The following is an 18,766-nucleotide window of genomic DNA, read 5'->3' as shown; positions in this document are numbered from 1 at the left end:
ACTTTAGGAGAGATATGTAGCTCTTAACCAAGAAACCATTCTGATAATTACATCAAAAATAGGTATATGTAAGGTACTTGTCACTTTCTTACAGAAGATGAGAGCAATTAGAGTTCCTGCTTATATTTGTTTGAGACAAAATTTATTCTGCTATGACTTTTAAGATGTGAAGTTCCAAATTGTCAATTTGTTAGGAACAAAAACTTCTCTTTTTGGCTCATTCAGCCTTGAGACACTTTCTGCTGTGTGATGTTATTTTTCTTAGGTATACTCTTAGGATTTATATCATGTAGATACATTAATATGATCTACTGTCTTTATTTTCTGGGAAACATCTGAAAACTTAAAGAACACAAGTATTTTTGGGTTTTTTTTTAATCTATTGAAAAGTAATTCACAGAATCAATAAATACTTAAAAATTTTAAGAATTGGGGGTGGGTTTGGTAGCAAAAAACATGAATTGTAACAAATCATGATATGATAGAAAACTTGGGAGAGTTTACCAACATCTGCCATACAAATCTGAGTGTAAAAGCAATTAATGTTTGGTGATAACAGGCTGTTTAAAGATTGTTGAGCAGCTGATGTGTTGAAAAAGAGTCCAGGAGGGGGATCCAGAGCTCTGGCTCTTCATCTGTTCAGATTCAGAGCTGCCTCCTCCACTTTTCAAGCTCTGGAATTTCACAAGTTCCTGCTGTATTGGGGAACACACACGGCTGCACCAGTCGTGACAAATCCAGACCCATTTCCATTTCAGTCCTGGAGTGCATTCCCATCAATGGGTGGGAAGGAACTTTTTTTCATGTGCTTTGGCTGGTGAGAAGCTGAACTTGGTTCATGTGGGAAAAAGGACAAGTCCTTGTAGTTCTGAAAAGCACATTTTCCTCTGCTCCAGATGTGAACTCGAGTGGGGTTTTTTCCTCCCCTACTTCTCCTTTGTACTATGGATGTTTTAATGCCATGGTCTGGGTTAACTGAGCTACAGAAATGTGATCAGGTCTTCTTTAGACTTAATTAATGTTTTGAAATATACCTGTTGTGGTTTTTTTAAAGGAACTCTGACATTAATAGCAGGAGCTGCTATGTCCCATTAAGAGAAATTGTTTCAAGTGGAAGTTTTCTGGTTTGTTCTGTAGCCCATGCCTGCTCTGTGAGCTGGTGTTTTGCCTTGAGTTTTTTTCAGTTGAATCTTTTTCCTTTTGAAAACTTTCTCCTGTTCTAAAGGTTAATGTCTTATATTTCATCATGATACAGTCCTTCAAGGGGGGGAATTCTTGCTTTAAAAAAGGGAAAATTAAGATATATTCTACCTTGAAAAACAGGCCTTGAAAGATAAGGAAAATGACGAGCTTGATATTCAGCTGAGGGTGTTTGATGAGAACAAAGATGAAGACCACTTTGAACTGTCACATCGTCTCAACGATATCAAAGCTGAAATGGAATATCCTTTAAGGAAATGCTGTTATAACTTGTGTCATCTCAGAACTTTGTTAAATGGAAATTACAGTGCTTCATGTGCAGGTTATTTGTCTCAGCTGTGTGTCTTACCAGGGGCTTTGTCAAGCAGATTTCTCTCAAGTTGCTTTTTTTGTTAGAAAATATTTTGATAATTAGTGCTTAAATTTGCATGTCAAATGTAAGTCATTGGGAACTGAATTAATTTTTCATAAATAACATTTATTAAGCTAAACTCTGTCTCATAATACATGAAGAGATAAAATTATACCCATGGAAGATCATAAGTTTGAAGAAAAATGAGTTCTGATAATAAAAGGAACAAAATTTCTCTTAGGTTCTGAAGCACTTCAGCTGTGCCTTTTCTGGCTGTGAAGGAGCAGGAAATTCAGAGTTACCTGAATTCAGAAAAGGTGCTGCAGGTTTTAGGAGGAGGCAGAGGGAGGTAGAGGCAATCCATGGGAGGACTATAAAATCCCATTATGCTGTTGCTCTGCAGAACAGGTAATTACAGGTAAAGGTCATCTTTAGGAAATGAAAATGATTGAGCAGGGTGTGTTTGCCAGTAGCCTGGCTGAGCTCAGGGCAGAAGCAAGGCTTTGTGTGCAATATTGTTACAGGATTTTAAGTGTCAAGTCTATAGTATGATTGTTCTGATTGATAATGAAACACATCCTAATTATTAAACAGGATATAGAAATTCTGTGCACAGTCTAAGTGGAAAAATAATATTTACTGCTAAGAATGGGAGTTGAAGGCGTGGAGGGGTTTTACTTGAACAATATGGAGATGTCTGGGGAGCTGTGTTTGGCTGGGGTGGCTGCTCTGTGCTGCAGTGGGGTTTTTTGGTCTTTGGTTTTTAAATTGTTGGTTTTGTAAGCATTTGTATTTTCTTAACCTTGTTTGCACTGATGTGAGCGAAGTATTTCATCTGCTGTATAATATGGTGAAAGATACTTCTTCTGAAAATTACTTCTTGTCAATTCTGCAACATTTCCTCCTGATCAGGAACGATTACTATGTCCGGTGAGTGCCAGCTGCCAGGCTGGGATTCTGGGGGCTAGAGTACAAATTAAGACCCTGGTAAGCTAATTTACTCAGGCCTAAAAACTCTGAGACTGTTGTGTTATCTTTTTGCTCCATGTTAGTATTAAAAAGATCTTGGTAAATGTAATAGTGTTTATTTCAAAGACTTGAAGCTTAGTCTTACACCCTCATCCCAAAAACCTCTTAACTCAGCCACATCTTTATTCAAGTTTGATACCTTCATTGCATCAAAGAACATGAAAGTTGTACAACTGATAATTGAAAATCCTCCCACGTGCCTTGGATCTGGTCTTTTCAGTGTAAACATCTCTGATGTGCAGCACAGTGTCTTAGCAAGGTCAAGGTGCCACATCAAAATATTTACAAATAAGAATTTGAATTTGATACTTCTACTGGCAGTTGTAGAATTCAGATATTAGGAGTTAATTGCCCCCTTCCCCAACCCCATCAAGGCTTGTTCATGTTCTCATTGTCTTGTAAATGTTTCCTGTTTTAGACCTCAGTATTACAAGATCATAGAAGAGTGTGTGTCACAGATAGTGCTGCACTGCAGTGGCATGGACCCAGATTTCAAGTACAGAGGAAGGATGGACATTAATTTTACACATCTTGTTGGTTTGTACTCTTTAAGCAGTTTTGCCTTGTTTTTGTTTGTGTTCTTCTGTCTAGACTTTTGTCTAGGTGTTTTTGCCTTTAGTTTTTCTCAGTTGAATCCTTCTCCTTTTGAAAACTTTCTCCTGTTCTAAAGGTTAATGTCTTCTATTTTGTTATGATGCAGTCCTTCAAGGGGGGGAATTCTTGCTTTAAAAAAGGGAAAATTAAGATATACTCTACCTTGGAAAACAGGCCTTGAAAGATAAGGAAAATAGTGAGCTTAACTGTGAATTTTTTCAGTATTCTGGAAATACATATGTAAGCTACACATTTACCTGTGGAGGCCAGATGCTGTAGCCATTAATGAAACGAGGCAGGGTCAAAAACAAAAGTGCCTGTAGCTTTTCTGGCATGGGCTCACAGGGTAATTATGGCTGGAAGCACCTCAGAGCTGGGATGTTTGACTTGTGTGTGGTATTTTATTTAAATTCTAGATGCATGTGTGGACAAAGCTAAAGTAGAAGAGAGTGAAAAGAAAGCAGCAGAATTTTCCAGAAAGGTAAGTTCTGCTTTTGGTGTGGAACAGAATCCTGACAGGAGCACAGCTGGTTTCCAGCTAAAACTGGGAAACAGTGGCTCTCACAGGGAGGATGTGCTTTCAGATTTGAAGCTCTGTGGTTCTGTGTGGGAAAGGCTCAGATGTAGTCTGAAATCAAAAGCAGCTGAGTAGCATTACCTGTGCATCTCTTGAGTTGTGTTCCTGTACTGTAGATAACTGATGGGAAAAATTCTGCTTGTTGCTCTTCAGTGCTGGAATAGTCATAATTAAATAATTTAAGTGCAGGTACAAGCCTTAAAAAAATGAATGGAAGTGCTATGTTAGCTGCAGTAGTACTGAAGCTTGTGTGTTATGGAGGTGTGTATTGAAATCATTCCAAATTCTGATTTTTTGCTGGTCTGGTCTAAGAAAGCATTTTCAGGCCAAATGGTAGAACATGTTCTTGAACATGATGATTGCAGATTTCATTTTTAATGAATTTAACCTTGCTGCAATAGATGTGTACTTGAGCTTGGTTTGAGAAGTCTGCAGTGTTCTCTTGGAGAGAAAAGCCTGTACTGAGTAGCTGGATCTGGGTGGTTCTCTGCCATTGACTTATTGACAGAAGAAATTGTGGCACTCAAAGTGAACGTGTTAGGAAAATGCTGCTCAAAGAGTTAAAAGTGCATCAATTGCTCCAGCTCTGATTTTCAAAGAATTCCTGCCAATAGAGGCTCTGGTGTGGCCATAACTGGACAAACTCTCCTGTCCTGGTTAAATCATTACAGTTTGATGAAGAGTTCACAGCTCGACAAGAGGCACAAGCAGAGCTGCAGAAAAGAGAAGAGAAAATCAAAGAACTCGAATCAGAAGTCAAACAGCTCCGGACCCAGGTAATAAAACTGTGTCCCATTAACTTCCACAGCTGAGTTGGTTGTTTTTGAGGAGGAGGAGTTGAAAAGCAATTGCCCTGGAGTAACTTGTCTCTCTGGAGTTTGGAATGTGTGTTGGAGGTGCATTGATTTGTTTTGCAGCCAGCATAAGTTACTAAGTATAGTTAATGGAGGTAACGTTTTTCAAATAGTAATATATTCAACCTGTCACAGGTACCTGCTTTATTGACAAAGTGTTCCTTGGGCTATAAAATCTTGCATCCAGCCTGATTTTTTTTTTTTTTTTCCTGCAGGTATTTGTTTATGGTTTCACATTGCTGCTTCTGTATGTTTTGCAGAAGGTTTTTATTTTGGAAGTGTTTATTTTAAGGCTTCTGATTTTATATGTATTTTTTACTCTTAGACTTTATATATTTATATGTACACTTTTTTATTTTTTACACCAGCTTTGGGTTTTAGACAGGTCATTTATACCTTTTAGGAACTAACAGATAGCATGATTAAGTGCTTTTGCCTCAGTCTGGCTTATTTTGTACTCCTTCAACACTAGGGAAGGTCTTCCTGTTGCCTTTTTTTGTCTTTATTTTGCTATATTAATGCCTGTGATATCACTTCCTAATTGGACACTAAGGTGGAGACACAGACACTCCTGTTGTTACTTCCTTCTTGCCAATTTTCATGTTTGTTACAAATTCCTACAAGCCAGTGTTAAGTGAAATTTGACAGTCTGTTTTAATGAGTTCTCCAGCAATTGTTGCATTATCACCTGTGGGCCAAAGAAACACATGGCTTGTGCAAGTAAAAAATGTACTTTTAGTCAAATTAATTGTTAATCCTGTTTTATTGATTCTACCACAGTTCAGATTATCCAGACATGACAGAGCATTCATAGTAATGCTGGCCACTGGTTAATTAACCATGTAATTCTACTATCTATTCCCTTTTCTAGTGTTATGCTCCCCACAGAATATGGTGACACTTATTTCTAGCTGCACTCTGCTGATTTGATTTGCTGCTGTTTCTCTTCCTTATTAATTAGTAAGAACTTACTAGAATGGAGATTGTTATTGCTCTTTCTTCCTCTCACCAAAGAAGCACCCTCAGATGTCCAAGACAGCAGGATGGGTTGTTGCACACCCTTCACCCCTCTAGATGTCAGAATAGTTATGAACAACTGTGCTCCTGTGACCTCTTGCACTGCAATAGCTGCTCCACTGATTGCTGGGGAAAATTTTCCAGCAGCAGATGAGTGTTGTTAAAATTGAGCGTGGTTATTCCCCTCTCTGATGTCCCAGCTTGCCGGGGTGTCCTAAGTGGGATAAATGTTTTGTGCATTGGTAAGAAATAAAATGCTGTTCTGTTCACTTAAATGTTACTGCTACTATTAAATTTTCTTTAAAATTGAAACAATTTGTTTTTATAACAATGCTAGGTTATTCAGTTTACTTGGCAGCTTTATGGTACGTGGTATAATCTATTGTTATTGTTTCTCATTTAAATGGGAGAACGGTTGCATTTCTCGCTTTCTTGAGGTTGAACCAACCATCCTGTTGGTTCAGATTTCTATTGAGCTGCCTCCTGTCACTGATGAAGAGAATTCCCCTTTTGTGTTTCAGGGTCCAGGCCTGACAGAAGTCCCAGCAATACCTCCAGCCCTCCCAAGTGACAATGCCCTGCCATCTCCAGCGCCTTCACTCCCTGGTGGAGCCATCCCTCCTCCACCTCCCCTCCCTGGTGGAGGAGCCATCCCTCCTCCACCTCCCCTCCCGGGTGGAACAGCAATTCCTCCTCCTCCTCCTCTGCCAGGTGGACCCACAATTCCTCCTCCTCCTCCCCTGCCAGGTGGAGCAGTGATTCCTCCCCCACCTCCATTACCTGGTGCATCGCTTCCTCCACCGCCTCCTCCTCTGCCCGGGGGAGCCATCCCACCTCCCCCTCCCCTGCCCGGTGTGCCCCCAGCACCTCCTCTGCCTGGGGGAGCAGGGCCTCCTCCTCCTCCTCCTCTGCCTGGGGGAGCAATCCCTCCACCGCCGCCTTTTGGGGGGCCCCCGATGCCCCCCCCTCTCGGAGGGGTCCCCTTTGCTCCCTTCCCCATGGTGCCAGCCTTGCCACACGGGATGAAGGAGAAGAAGAAATATAAGCTGGAAGTGTCGATGAAGAGAATCAACTGGTCAAAGGTAGGGCAGGAGGTGTGGGGATGATGTTCCTTCCCCTCCTTCACTTCACTGTGCCCTTGGTACCGTCTGGTGATGGATTTTTAAATGAGGTTCATCCTGGCAGAACTTGGTGTCCCAGGAACCAAATTCCAATAGATTGTATCAGGCACAGTGAACATGAAGTGCAGCTTTGCATCAAGTTGTATGTAAATATATATTTATCTCCAAACTGTACTAAAGCAGCTTTCACACATAAAGCTAACAAAACAAACCAACTTAAGCTTTGTCAATTTGTGATGTTTCATGTAGCTATGAGTTCAGAGATTGCTGATATCAGGCCTTAATGTTACTTGATTATTCATCCCAGATATTTATTGGTTGTTCTCGATTAGTGATGTGCTGGAGCAGGGCTGTGGCCACTGGGAGGAGCCATGGGACTGCTCAAGGGAAAGGTTTGGGCACCATGAGTTTCCAGAGTCTTAACATGGTTGTATTTAATCACATTTCATCTTAAAAACCATCTTAAAATATAAACACTACTTGAGCAGTAAAGTGCAAGCACAATCTGGTTTGCAAGCGAACCCTTAAAACTGTTCTCAGTTACTTGTCTCTGAGAATATCCAGTTCTGTAACAGAAGTTATGCCAACATCCAGGTGTGTGCTGGGGTGTGTGGTTTTAAAACCCCTTTTTGATCAGCGCTCCTTCCATATAAAGGAAATAAATGTGGGGTATTAGATAATTGCATTTGCTATCGAAACTGAATCATTGCATTCCAAAGTTGTGGTTGGTAATTTTTTAGTGGTATAAAATAAGACAGATAAGTTGATGTTTGTTATAGGAAAAAGTACCAAAATCATCAGGGCAAATGAAAGGAGGACTTTTATATATTCCATGCTGTGTGGTTCCTCTAAATTCTGAGTAGTCAAAAGGCTCTTTCTTTGAGGTAACAAAACAGCAGAATAATCACTCCAATTTTGGAAGAGGAATCCAGCAGGTTGAGAGAGAGCCTGTGTGGAAATTCATGGCATGCCAATTTATCGTTTCTTTTGGCAGAAGAATTAATGCTTCAATGATTTCAAATGATTTCAAAATATTTGGAGATGTGCTAAAACAATCTGAAAGTGTATCTAGCGGTCGTAGTTTAAAAATAGGCTTTCCATATATTTAACTAAAATGATATAAAACAGCCAGCCATGGTTTTAGAGTATTAATTTAAATAAATTTAAAAATCAATTTGAAAATCTTTACTTTTTCTGTAGTTCTTATAATTTGCATTAAAGGATAAGTGATAACTTTTCTTTGTTGTGGGAGGAGGAATTAAGAATCTTGGGGAGAAGAGACTGGATCAGGATGCACTGCAGGAGTTTTGTAACTGTGGGACATAGACTGCTGTCCTGTAAACATAGAGAAAAGCAAGTTTTATTGTATAATACATACTGTAATTGCAGCCAATTTGGTTGTGATCAGTTCCATTGGGGAGTTTATAGGAATAATTTCTAAAGTGTCTCTGAATGCTGGCTGTGACAATGGGAAGGAACTGCAGATGGACGCTTTGCTTAAGTGCTCTGGGAACGGTGCCAGAGATCTCCTGCCTACTGAGAAAGTGGAAAGTCTGTTTGATCATCACTTTTAAGGAGCCATCATTTGAGGAATAAAATTCTTACTGTTTAATTTAGTCCCTTTTGCTGTAACTATCTTCCCCATTAGTGTTGGATTAAGGTAGTTTTTTAAAATGTCTCCTCTGGAGCTGCTGGTAAAGCAGGGCTGAAAGGTGGAGGAGCAGGGTGTTGCAGGGAAATAATGCAATATTATTGCTAAATACTGCATGGCATCTGAATTGGCCCTTGGAAATTACTTGGCATTTCAACAAACTTAGAAACAATAGTTAATAATGTGTTCAAAGCTGTTAGAGGAATATATTTTGAAAACAGAATAGCAGTTCTGAGTCATACATGAAGAGGCAAGTTGTCTTTCAGCTTCTAGATTGCAGAACATTTTCCTGTTCCAATCTGGCCAACAGGGAGCTCATCCCCATGGACAGTTCATTTCCTGGTGCTGAAGAGTTTGGGAACTCTCTGGAAAGTCATCAAGAGAGAGCTTAGGACACTTTCAAAGCCAGCTGCTGGTGTTGGTTCTGTTTGGAAAACAAGAAAGCAGGGAGAGAACATCCCAGAATGGGGCTGAACTTCATTCAGCCCAACTCTCACAGAAATTCTGCAGCATTTGCTTGAACTTGGCTGTTGAGAACACTCCTTTTTGACTCTGGAGATGCTGTTTTTCTTTCAGATTGAGCCTCAAGAAATAGGAGAAAACAGCTTTTGGGTAAAAGCTGAAGAAGATAAATTTGAAGACCCGGAGCTGTTTGCAAAATTGGCACTTACCTTTGGAACCCAAATGAAAGGTACATTCTTACTTTACTCTTTATTGTGCTTTTATTAAGTTTAAAACTGCAATGGCAGTTTCCTTTATGCTTTTTGCAATACCATGGAATTCATATGATGGTTTTATAGCAGGAAGATGATTTAAAACATATATTAAGCATAACAGTCTATTACAAGAATTGTTCCTCCTTCACTTTCCCCTTCACAGCATGAGGGGAGGAACCTTTTTCCAATAATACCTTTTAAAAGTGTACTGTATGTTGCAGACAGATGTGAGTTTTCTTCTTATGAAGTTATAATTAAATTTAAATTCTGATCCTAAAACCATGTTTATTTGCATTATTATTCCTAGCTGAGAATTTCTGGAATAAGAACAGCACTTCTTACTAATACAGTGTTAAAGAAGAATAACTCAGGAAGGGCTCCCAGAGGACTGTAATGAACTATTTCTTGAGTAGTTTCCTTGAATTATTTCTGAATGTGTTTTTTTTGCTGTGTTCTTTTGAAACATCTTCAAAGATTTGGTCGTGGCTGTGTTTTTCATAAGATAGATTCCTATTCCTTACAGTAGTCAGTGAATTTAAACCATTAGAATTCTCCTTTTGCAGCACACCTTGGAACCACTTTCTGGTCTAAATGTTCAGCTATCCATGCAGTAATTCAAAAAAGTAATTCAAAAGCCTCCTTTGGAGTAATTTAACATTCTCTGCCATGCCTGAGTTGGATTGACTCTTGGTTCCTAGCACTGCAGGGAGGCTAAAATGATGTGGAGTTGGTCACTTGGTTTGGTGTGACAGGAAGATCTTCAAGGGAAAGAAGCAGCAGATGACAGAGTGGCACAAACCCCTTCTTAATGAAAAGGACAAGCTTCTGCCTTGAGCTGGATTCTTTCATCAGAAATCTGAAGAAATGTTTCACAATTCCTGAAAAGCTGCTTCATTAAAAATGCTGAAAAAAGCCCCTTGAAATGTTGACATAGCTGACAGTTTCCAACGAGAAGAGGGTCTTGTTGACATGAGTGGCACAGTTGTAAAGCTGGGAACTACAGCAACTCCTCAAATAGCTTAGTGTACTGTAGCCTTGGAGGTATTTTTCCTTGTGTAGTTCTCAGTTAATAGTTAATGTAGCAAATAAGGTGCCATAGCAAAGGATGCACATGAGAAATGCTGCTGCATGCTACTCAGGATATGAAAATCTCACAGGCTGACTCCTGCAGAAAGACAGGAGTTCAAGTCTCAGTTCAAGGGATTATTTCAACTTGAAAACCTACTAGAAGTCCAAAAAGGCTCTTGCAGCATTTAGTTGCAGCACAGACCCCAAAAATTGCGTGCCAGAAGCAGCTTTTTTCCTGCAGCTGCCATCTGCAAAGGGAAACATGGAATGATGTTCACTGGTCTTCCTCCCTTTTTACCTTAGTACTTAATTCAGACATCTTATAAATAATACTTATTAATAATACTTATTAATACCCAAATACTTATTTCAGGCACCATCTGGGATCAGATTTCCCTCTTGTTTTAGCCCCATTTCAAGAGGTTGTCTCTGAGTGCATTATAGGAGAGTGATCAAAAGCCAAACAGAAATACGTGTGATGTTTTCTCAAGAGCACAGTCAGCGTGGAAAACAAACAAAGGGATGAGTGGAAGCAAACTGACAATTGCCAAAAGCAGTTGGGATGACTTAGTGTTTACTGTCTTGTGTTCTGTGGAATTTTGGAATGCCAGTGGGAATGGTAGCTAAAGTAAAAGAAATGGTAGAGTAGACATTTATTAAAAATTTTTAATTCCGTGTAAATTGCCGCACTGAAATTTGATTAAACCTCTGAATTATATTCATGATTATTCAGTACAATGAAAAAAACAGTTGAATTTTTCTCATTTAACATAGTTTTATTTTAGGATACTCCAAAGATGACTTAATGTTGGTTATCACTAAGCTGTGAGCTGCCTTGCTGTGTGTTGTAGAGGAATGCAGCCAGAGCTGAAGGGAAGTGGTACTTTTGGGGGAGAAATGTTTTTATCAAGTTGAACAATATTTTTTGCATGCTGTATTATTAATCCAGTGTGGTTATACATCTCAGGAAACCTGGGCTACAGCTTTTTGATGGAGTTGGGGGTGTCTGTGATTTAATTCAGTACAATGTCCTAAAACCCCCAGCAACTGAAGTTAAGTTGAAACTATCAGTGTTCTTGTCAAGAACCAACTTAAATCTTTGAAATCATTTAATCAGGTCATGTTATGTCAAGCACTCTTTCACCAAGCTTTGCTTTTGTCCCTTAACTGATGTGAGATTTTCTCTCTGACCACCAGTGGCAGGGAGAGCACCAGCAGCGCTGTCATGTCTTCAGTGCTCGGTGGAATATGACATCAAAAAGCTCCTACTGAATTTCTGGGATGTTGAATCTGTGTAGATTTGAGTGCCAAAGTGTCTCTAAAGGCTGCAGTGACTCTGCAGACAGGTTGTGACACATCCCATTCTCAGGACTGTGACAATACTCACTGCTGGGCCTGCTGCTATCAAAACCATTTCTCACTGTTTGATTGATGGTCTAATTGCAAAACACTGCAAAGCAAGTTAATGCCTTCTCCCTAAAGGATCATGTTAATTTCTGGCTCTTGTAATTTAGGTTGTGTATTTTGCCAGTCAAGAATGATAGTAGTGCTCTGAAGAAATTAATTATGTGTACAGTAGGTCTGTAAAGGTAGTAATTAGTACATAATAGTCTGTAACTACTGGGATTGTTCCAATACAGAATTCATTATCCATCCAACTTGCCTCAAGGGAAAACTTCTCCATCAGGGTTCTGTTGCTTTACAATTAGTCTTTTAAAATACAATTCAACAATCATTTTCATATGTTTTCAAAACTGAAGTAAGGTCTTAATAGCTGAGTTGTGTTTTTCACACTATGGGAATTTGAGTGGGAAGGGACAAGACAAACTTCCATGTAAGCTGTACTTGAACAAAACGTGAAAAAATGTACAGGTTTTGATTTTTACATGTGTAATGTATAGAAATCATGTGTGTAATGTATATACAAGGTATATAAATGATATATAATAGGTCAGTGCACCGTTAAACTTGAAGGAAAACTCTGCATTCATTTGCATTTGGGACTTGTAAATACAAGGAGCAGCAATTAGAACTTTTACAGAGTGGCTTTGAATTTGCTATGCTGAGAAGCCCAGATGTAATTCATCAGAGAACTTGAACATTTACAAGCTTTCAGTGGATTCAGCTGTGGCCAGATTTCCTTGAAGACAGCTGTATTTGTAGGTGTGAGGCAGCAGGACTGAGTTTAAGGCAGAAATCTGGGGTGTTCAGCAGGGCTAGCTCAGCACCTACGCTGCTTTGCCAACAGAAAAAGGAACTAAAACCTCTGAACTCATCAGGAATTTGCTTCAGGATTACAAACTGCAGGTGGCTCCCTTGGTCTGCTGATTATCCAGGCTGTGTGTGTTTGGTTCCCTTCCCTCCTCAGCCTCTCCTTTGTGGCAGGGTGGGAATCCAGCCTGGAGGAGAATCAGCTTTGCAGCTCAGGGTCACCCAGTGCTGGGTGGCAGAGGAGTTTCATTTCCTTGGGTTCCCAGGTCATTGCTCTTCATTTGTTTCACACACAAGTGCAGCAGATTGGTTTGTTCTCATCTTTGGATGTGTTTGAAATTGTTGTTTTCCAGCAACAGCATAAATTCTGCTACCATAAAGGAGTGAATTATTAGTTTACTATTTTTTACTTTCCTTTTCTTCTCCACTGGATTTATCCAGTAGGTAAACTCTCAAACTCAAGGGTGAAAAAAACTTTGCATGGTTTAAATAAACTGTTTCCTGAAGTTATTACCATCTAACACAGATTTATATATGTGTATCTCTGTATTTTGATATACTTTATATATTTTAATTCTTAAATGATCTTAGAGTTATTTTGGAATCCAAGTCTTATTTCAAGAGCGTCAGGACCCAGTTCATTCATCATGGGACAAAAGGACTGATATGAGTGTAGTGTTCAGAAGGGTCTAAAAGCAAAAGTTTCAATTAGGTGGGTAAAGATAGTAAATATCAGTTCTTAATATTTTATTTCAAATAGCATTTTAATGCACTCACCTTTCAATAACTTAATTTCTATGTCAAAGGTAGTTTGTGGTATGGAATTACTAAGAAAACAGAATTTATTTGGAGCAAACATACTATGTAAAATACATGTCCTGTTGGTGTGACCTACTAACTGTAGTTGTTTTCATCATGTGACAGTGAATGAAGAACATCCCAAATTAAAAAATCTATTTCTACTTTTTCAGAAATCAGGCTCAGTGTCAGCTGTGCTGTTGTCATTTATTATGTTCTTTTCCTGTAAAAATCTTACCTAAATACCACTTTCAGAATGCTCATGCTTAGGGTTGGACAGAGGCAGGAATTTCCCTGCAGGTCTCAGGCTGTGGCACACTGAGTGTCTCTTAGGACTCTGCTTTTTTAAAAAGCTTTGTGATAGCTCCATTAGGGGGAAAAATCAAGAGGGATGGACCAGATAAATGCAATTTTCCTATCTCCAGTTAGTAATTCCTGGAGCTTCCTTTATATCTGTAGTAGAATTAGGATTTTTTCAGAGCATTGTTGTTCCATAAGAGGGTTCTGAAGGAGAAGTTTGGACATTTATCTTAACCAGCATTACGTAAGGAATTGCAATAGTTGCACTTGAGGAAATCAAACACAAGCAGTGTGCAAATTCAGTTGTATTCAGATGAAGAGACAGGTGGGAAATGGTTTGAGGTGTGGGCTGTCTGAAGGCTGCTGTCATTATTCATGTATGGCTTGGAGGTGCAGCATAATGTATTCCACAAAATTGTGCAGCATAATGTATTCCACATAATTGTGCAGCAGTGGAGTTCAGTTCCAGAATCAGCATTCTGTCTGTTCTCAATCCAGGGCACACGCTCGGCCGTGGGGGCCATTCCTTCAGTTTTGGTTTAATTGCCAGTGCTTAACCCTTTTGGATCATCCCTGGGACAGGTGAGAGTTTCCTGCTGGAGGCTTGAGGAGCAAGGATGGGAAATGAGGAATCCTGCTGCTTACTGAGGGACTGGAGTAGTTCTGCAGGTACAAACTGATTATCCACCTGCCTTTTCAGTGCCACAAACTGAGACTGGAGGGGCTCTCGTGTGTGTCTGTGCCTGCTGCAAGGCCATCTTTTGCTGAAGAAATCTCTGGCACTGAAAATCTTCTGAAAAATGGTAGTAACAAAGCCCCTGCTGCTCAGATTTTCTGCTAGTTGCAATTAGTAATTTTGTCAAAAAGCTTCACCAGAAGAATTTAAGGAGAATTTAAATAGAATTGGAGTGGGGACAGACATCTATTGTCTAGAAAAAGTCTGTGTATTTCTAACAATGTTGTGACTGAGTTGTTTTAGTTATCATGTGTTATATTTTAGGTAGTTGCTTACAGAATTCACGTATTCATTTGTTATACCTGAGCTCTCAGAATATGAAAATCCTGAAGAGGAAAGATGAAAGAGCAGTTGTGACTATAAAATCCAAGGGAAGCTGAAAGGCATTGGGTTTTTCCTACAAAGGAAGTTGGGTCAGTGGGTTTGTGCCAATGTTTCAGGTGTTGGAGGTTCCTGTTAGAGAAGTGCAAGAATCAGTGCTGGTGACACCCAGACAAATGTTCATTCCCCATATCCCAGAGGTGTGGGATTCCAGCCTGCTGTGTGCTAACTCTGCTAGCAGTGAGTCCCTTCTGCACCTCCTCCATGCCTCGTTTTTCTGAGGAGCTTTGTGTGTGAGAGCTTGCTGAAAGCCAGCAGGGGAAGGAAGGAAGGAAGGCAGCTCTGCATTCCCAACTGGCTGATTGAGGCTCGGTGATGCAGTGCTCAAATCAAGCCCAGCACATTTAACGAGGAGCTGAGGACAGAGACACATGTACTGGCACTGCAGAGACAGGGATTGTGTACAAAGACTAATTAGCATGAAATATGAATACATTCATGAAGTAGTCTTGATCTATAATGCTCTTACAGAGAGTATCTTTTTTTTCTATGAATTCGATGAAAAAGAAATTCAGAAGTTGAATTGAAAAAAGAATCTGTGTTGAACTGCAAAAAGAAACGGGGTTTGTTTGTTTTTAAACAAATAGAAATCTATATTCCTGGAATAAAACCCCTTCTGTATGAATAAATAAAGAGATTAGACTGAGAAGAATGCTTTCTGTAATGTCAAAACAGGAAGAATAACCTGCAAAAGATGTTCCTCTTCAAGTGTGCAACTGTGTTTTTCATGAGAATTTAGGTTAGGTGTTCTGAAAATCTTTTTAATATGAATCTAGTTACCCTCAACATGAAGTGTTCAAGGCCAGGTTGGATGGAGCTCTGAACGACCCTGTGGAAGGTGTCCCTGCCCATGGCAGGGGGTGGAACAAGACGGTCTTGAAGGTCCCTTACCCAAACCATTCTGTGATTATCTGATTAAATCATTCCATGGATGTGGCAGCAACCCTTTGTTCAATGAACTGTTAGGATCATCCACTGTGGCCATTTTCCTCAAGTGTGGCTTCTGTTTCACATGCAGGAATTGATATCTGTAAATGCACATAAAATACCCTGATGATGAGTTGGAGGTCAGTGGTTTGTCAGTTCTAGGTCTGTGTTCAGTAGTTTTGTGCAGAGTGGTTTTAAAACAATTCTGATGTGTTTGTAGCTGTGGATACATTTTCTGGCAGCTTCCTGAGTGTTGGTGAAGGAAACTCCAGCTGAGGGTTCCAGTGCAGGTTCTTGAGCTGAGCATTTGCTGGGAATTTGTGACCCAAGTGAAGTAAGGGGAGAATAAAAAAGTCTGGAGGAAAGGATGGAGAGCAGACCAGCTCCTTACCAGGAAAGTTGGTGCTGACTATTAAATAGATTATGTACCAATATTTCACTCTCCTGAAAGTTTCCAGAGGAGTTCTAGGAATAACAATGTATTTGCTTAAATAAATAAAACCCCACCATAAACAAAACCGTGGTTTTAAGCAAAATTTATGGTCTTGCTTGTAAAATAGTTCTTTCAAGGCTGTATTAAAGAGGTATCCACATCCTACACTTCCTCCTAAATCTACTTTCTATCAAAAGAAATAGAATGTGGATTTTTTTTCCTGCAAAAGCATAAACTGACAAAATGTGTCTGATTCATGGGCTGGTTCCAGTTGCTCACTGTGCTGACCTGCAGTGATTGTGTTTGTAGAAAAACGATGCTCTCTCCATGGATTTTATGTTTTATGTGCAAAACTGTTTTTCCTTTCCTATTGCTGACCAAAAAACCCCCAAAAATGTGTCATCAGCTCTTGACATGGAACATTTCTCTGAGTGATAGTTGCTTCACCTGTACTGCTGTTCCAGGATGCTTTGGAGAGAATATTTGCTATATTGCAAGAATTTCTGCCATTTATAGCAGAGCAAGGATAATTCTGTTACCTACAGGAATAAAGGCTCTTTGGAGAAAGAGACATTCAAAAGTTATCTAAAGGATTAAAAGTTAACAATCATGGTATTAAGTTTCTGAATTCATTGAGAAATTGAAAATACTAGGTACATAGGCATTAATACAGATAATAAAGTATCAGCTTTTTGAATTACTTATTAATAATCTCAAATGGATGTAAAGCTATAATTACAACTCTATATTGTGTGACTGTTGTGTGTCTGGTGCCATGTGAGAAACTGAAATGTCTCTGGAACTTCTTCCTTTCAGGTGCTTTATTCTGTTTTGTAACGTGGGAATATAATTATTGCATAATACTACTACAGAAGAACTTCCCACTGTGAAAAGGCTGTGGCTTAAAGGTTTTGTAAAATCAACAAGCCCACATGGTAAAAGTCAGTGTGGAATTATCATTAAGTTGCATATTCTGAATGGGAGTGCCTGTGGAATAAATGTCAAGGTTTTCTTGGACACTTTTTTTGTTCCTTCATTGAAGACTTGGATCATTAGCACAGAGACATTGCCTTCTTAATGAATCACTTTAGCCATATTTTGTTTGTGTTGGTGATCTAAAAGGTGAGAGCAGAGCACAGGTTGCAGTGCTGATTTCAGCATGTCCAGTGCATCCTGTGTGTGCAGAGTGAGCTGAGGTGAACAGGGGGCTGATGCTGCTGCTCAAGGTGACAGACTGGGAGCTCTGTGCTCTGCACTATTTTTAGTCTGCTACAATGCAAGCAGCTTAATTTAGTACCCTGTAGGTCCCCTAAGACTAATGCTGGAATGTGGCAGTAATTTATCTTGTGTGTCTGAAGGCAGATAATCATTGCCTGTGTGTTCTCTGGGCACCTGGCTGTGCTCAGAACACTTTGGGATGCTCGGACCCCAGGAAAGCTTTCCCAAGGTGAATCTGAGGTGCTGGGAACACACACAACCATCCAAGGCTGACTTCAGGCTGCTTGAGCCCTGGATTTCATCTTCAACACCTTGCTGAGAGCAGATGCTCAGTCAAAAGAGTAAATACATGCTAATATATATTAAATGTCTGCTGCTTGATGTACACAGAATCGATTAAACAGAAATACTTCTCAGCTGCCAGCAGCTGATGTTTTTTCAAAGCCAGAGGTCACATCTTTACATGTAATAATGTCTTCATTGTTTTTTGTCTTCAGTGAACTCAGGATCTTTGAGCATTTATAACCTGTGCCACTGCACTTCTCTGTATTTCAAACAGCTGTGTTGTTTTGCAGAGTTTTAACCCTGCTGCTCCTGGCCATCCTGGCTTGCTGCCTCCTTTTTCTCTCATTGCAAGTCCCATTAATAGCTAATTTATATTAATTTCTCTGTGCTTGCAAAGACTGCCCAGAGGGGCAGACCCAAATTGTTCATGAGACACAGTAACACATCCACCTGGCCATCACCCAAAAAATACCTGTGGGTCCACCCCATTTACAGAGGGGCTCTCACAGCTGGGGCTGTCACCAAACACCTCTTGCTGTTGGTTTAGGGAGTGCCAGAACAATTCCAGTGTCCCAGGATATTGGAGCTGTTGGGATGATGCTGTTAGTTATGGGGAGAAGGGGCAGTGCATCCTCTTTGTGCCAGCATGGGGGCTCTTCCAGAGCAGCCTCAGCACGCTCCTGTCTCATTAAGGACTTTTGGATTTGGGTTCTTTTTCCCTTTGAACTGAAGATTGACGAGAGGGAGGCAGTTTTCTCTTGTTTGGTCTCTGTTTATTCTTTTCTTATCAGCATTACAAGGTACAAAGAGCTATGTGCACTATGATAGAAAAGGGTAAAATGGCCAACAAAGATCCTCTTCAAGGTCTTTTATATGTCCATTTACCCAATTAACAGAAGTCAACTAAATTATTTTTCTTAGTGACCCAATGACCCAACACCTGAGTGCTGCACTATGATATTTTCTATCCAATCACTCACCTACTACCCAAAAACCCCTAGGAGAAGAAGAAGAAAGAAGGAACAAGAGACAACACCCTAAATCCTCCATCTTGTCTCCTGTTGTCTAAACTAACTATTTCACCCAGTGATTTAAAAAACTTTCTAATCTACACACACTTGTAGCTTTTCCTATCTAACTTTAACATTTGTTTTCATGTATCACCATGAAAACATGCTCATGAATTTCACATTATATGAAATCCAGTGTTCCTTTGAATCCTAGAACTAAGTTTTAGAAACAAGGGCACACACTCTGTATCTCAGGCCCCAACACACTCCTGATCCCACAGCTGCTCC

The 18,766-nt window shown here is 39.8% G+C and overlaps 1 protein-coding gene across 5 annotated transcripts in view; it reads left to right on the top strand.

The window, feature by feature from the left end:
• DIAPH2 (diaphanous related formin 2) overlaps positions 1 to 18,766 on the top strand; it is a 170,042-nt gene that overhangs the window by 32,272 nt on the left and 119,004 nt on the right. For all 5 annotated transcript variants that reach the window (XM_015626236.3, XM_015626235.3, XM_015626234.3 and 2 more), the window contains 7 exons: positions 1,324 to 1,442; positions 2,366 to 2,482; positions 3,000 to 3,118; positions 3,592 to 3,656; positions 4,424 to 4,528; positions 6,145 to 6,705; positions 8,972 to 9,086. In XM_015626236.3, the coding sequence (XP_015481722.1) occupies positions 1,324 to 1,442; positions 2,366 to 2,482; positions 3,000 to 3,118; positions 3,592 to 3,656; positions 4,424 to 4,528; positions 6,145 to 6,705; positions 8,972 to 9,086 (1,201 nt within the window). The remainder of the gene's footprint in view (positions 1 to 1,323; positions 1,443 to 2,365; positions 2,483 to 2,999; positions 3,119 to 3,591; positions 3,657 to 4,423; positions 4,529 to 6,144; positions 6,706 to 8,971; positions 9,087 to 18,766) is intronic.

Source organism: Parus major, chromosome 4A (genome assembly GCF_001522545.3).
Source record: "Parus major isolate Abel chromosome 4A, Parus_major1.1, whole genome shotgun sequence".
NCBI lineage: Eukaryota > Metazoa > Chordata > Aves > Passeriformes > Paridae > Parus > Parus major.
This window is presented reverse-complemented; position numbering and strand designations above follow the sequence as displayed.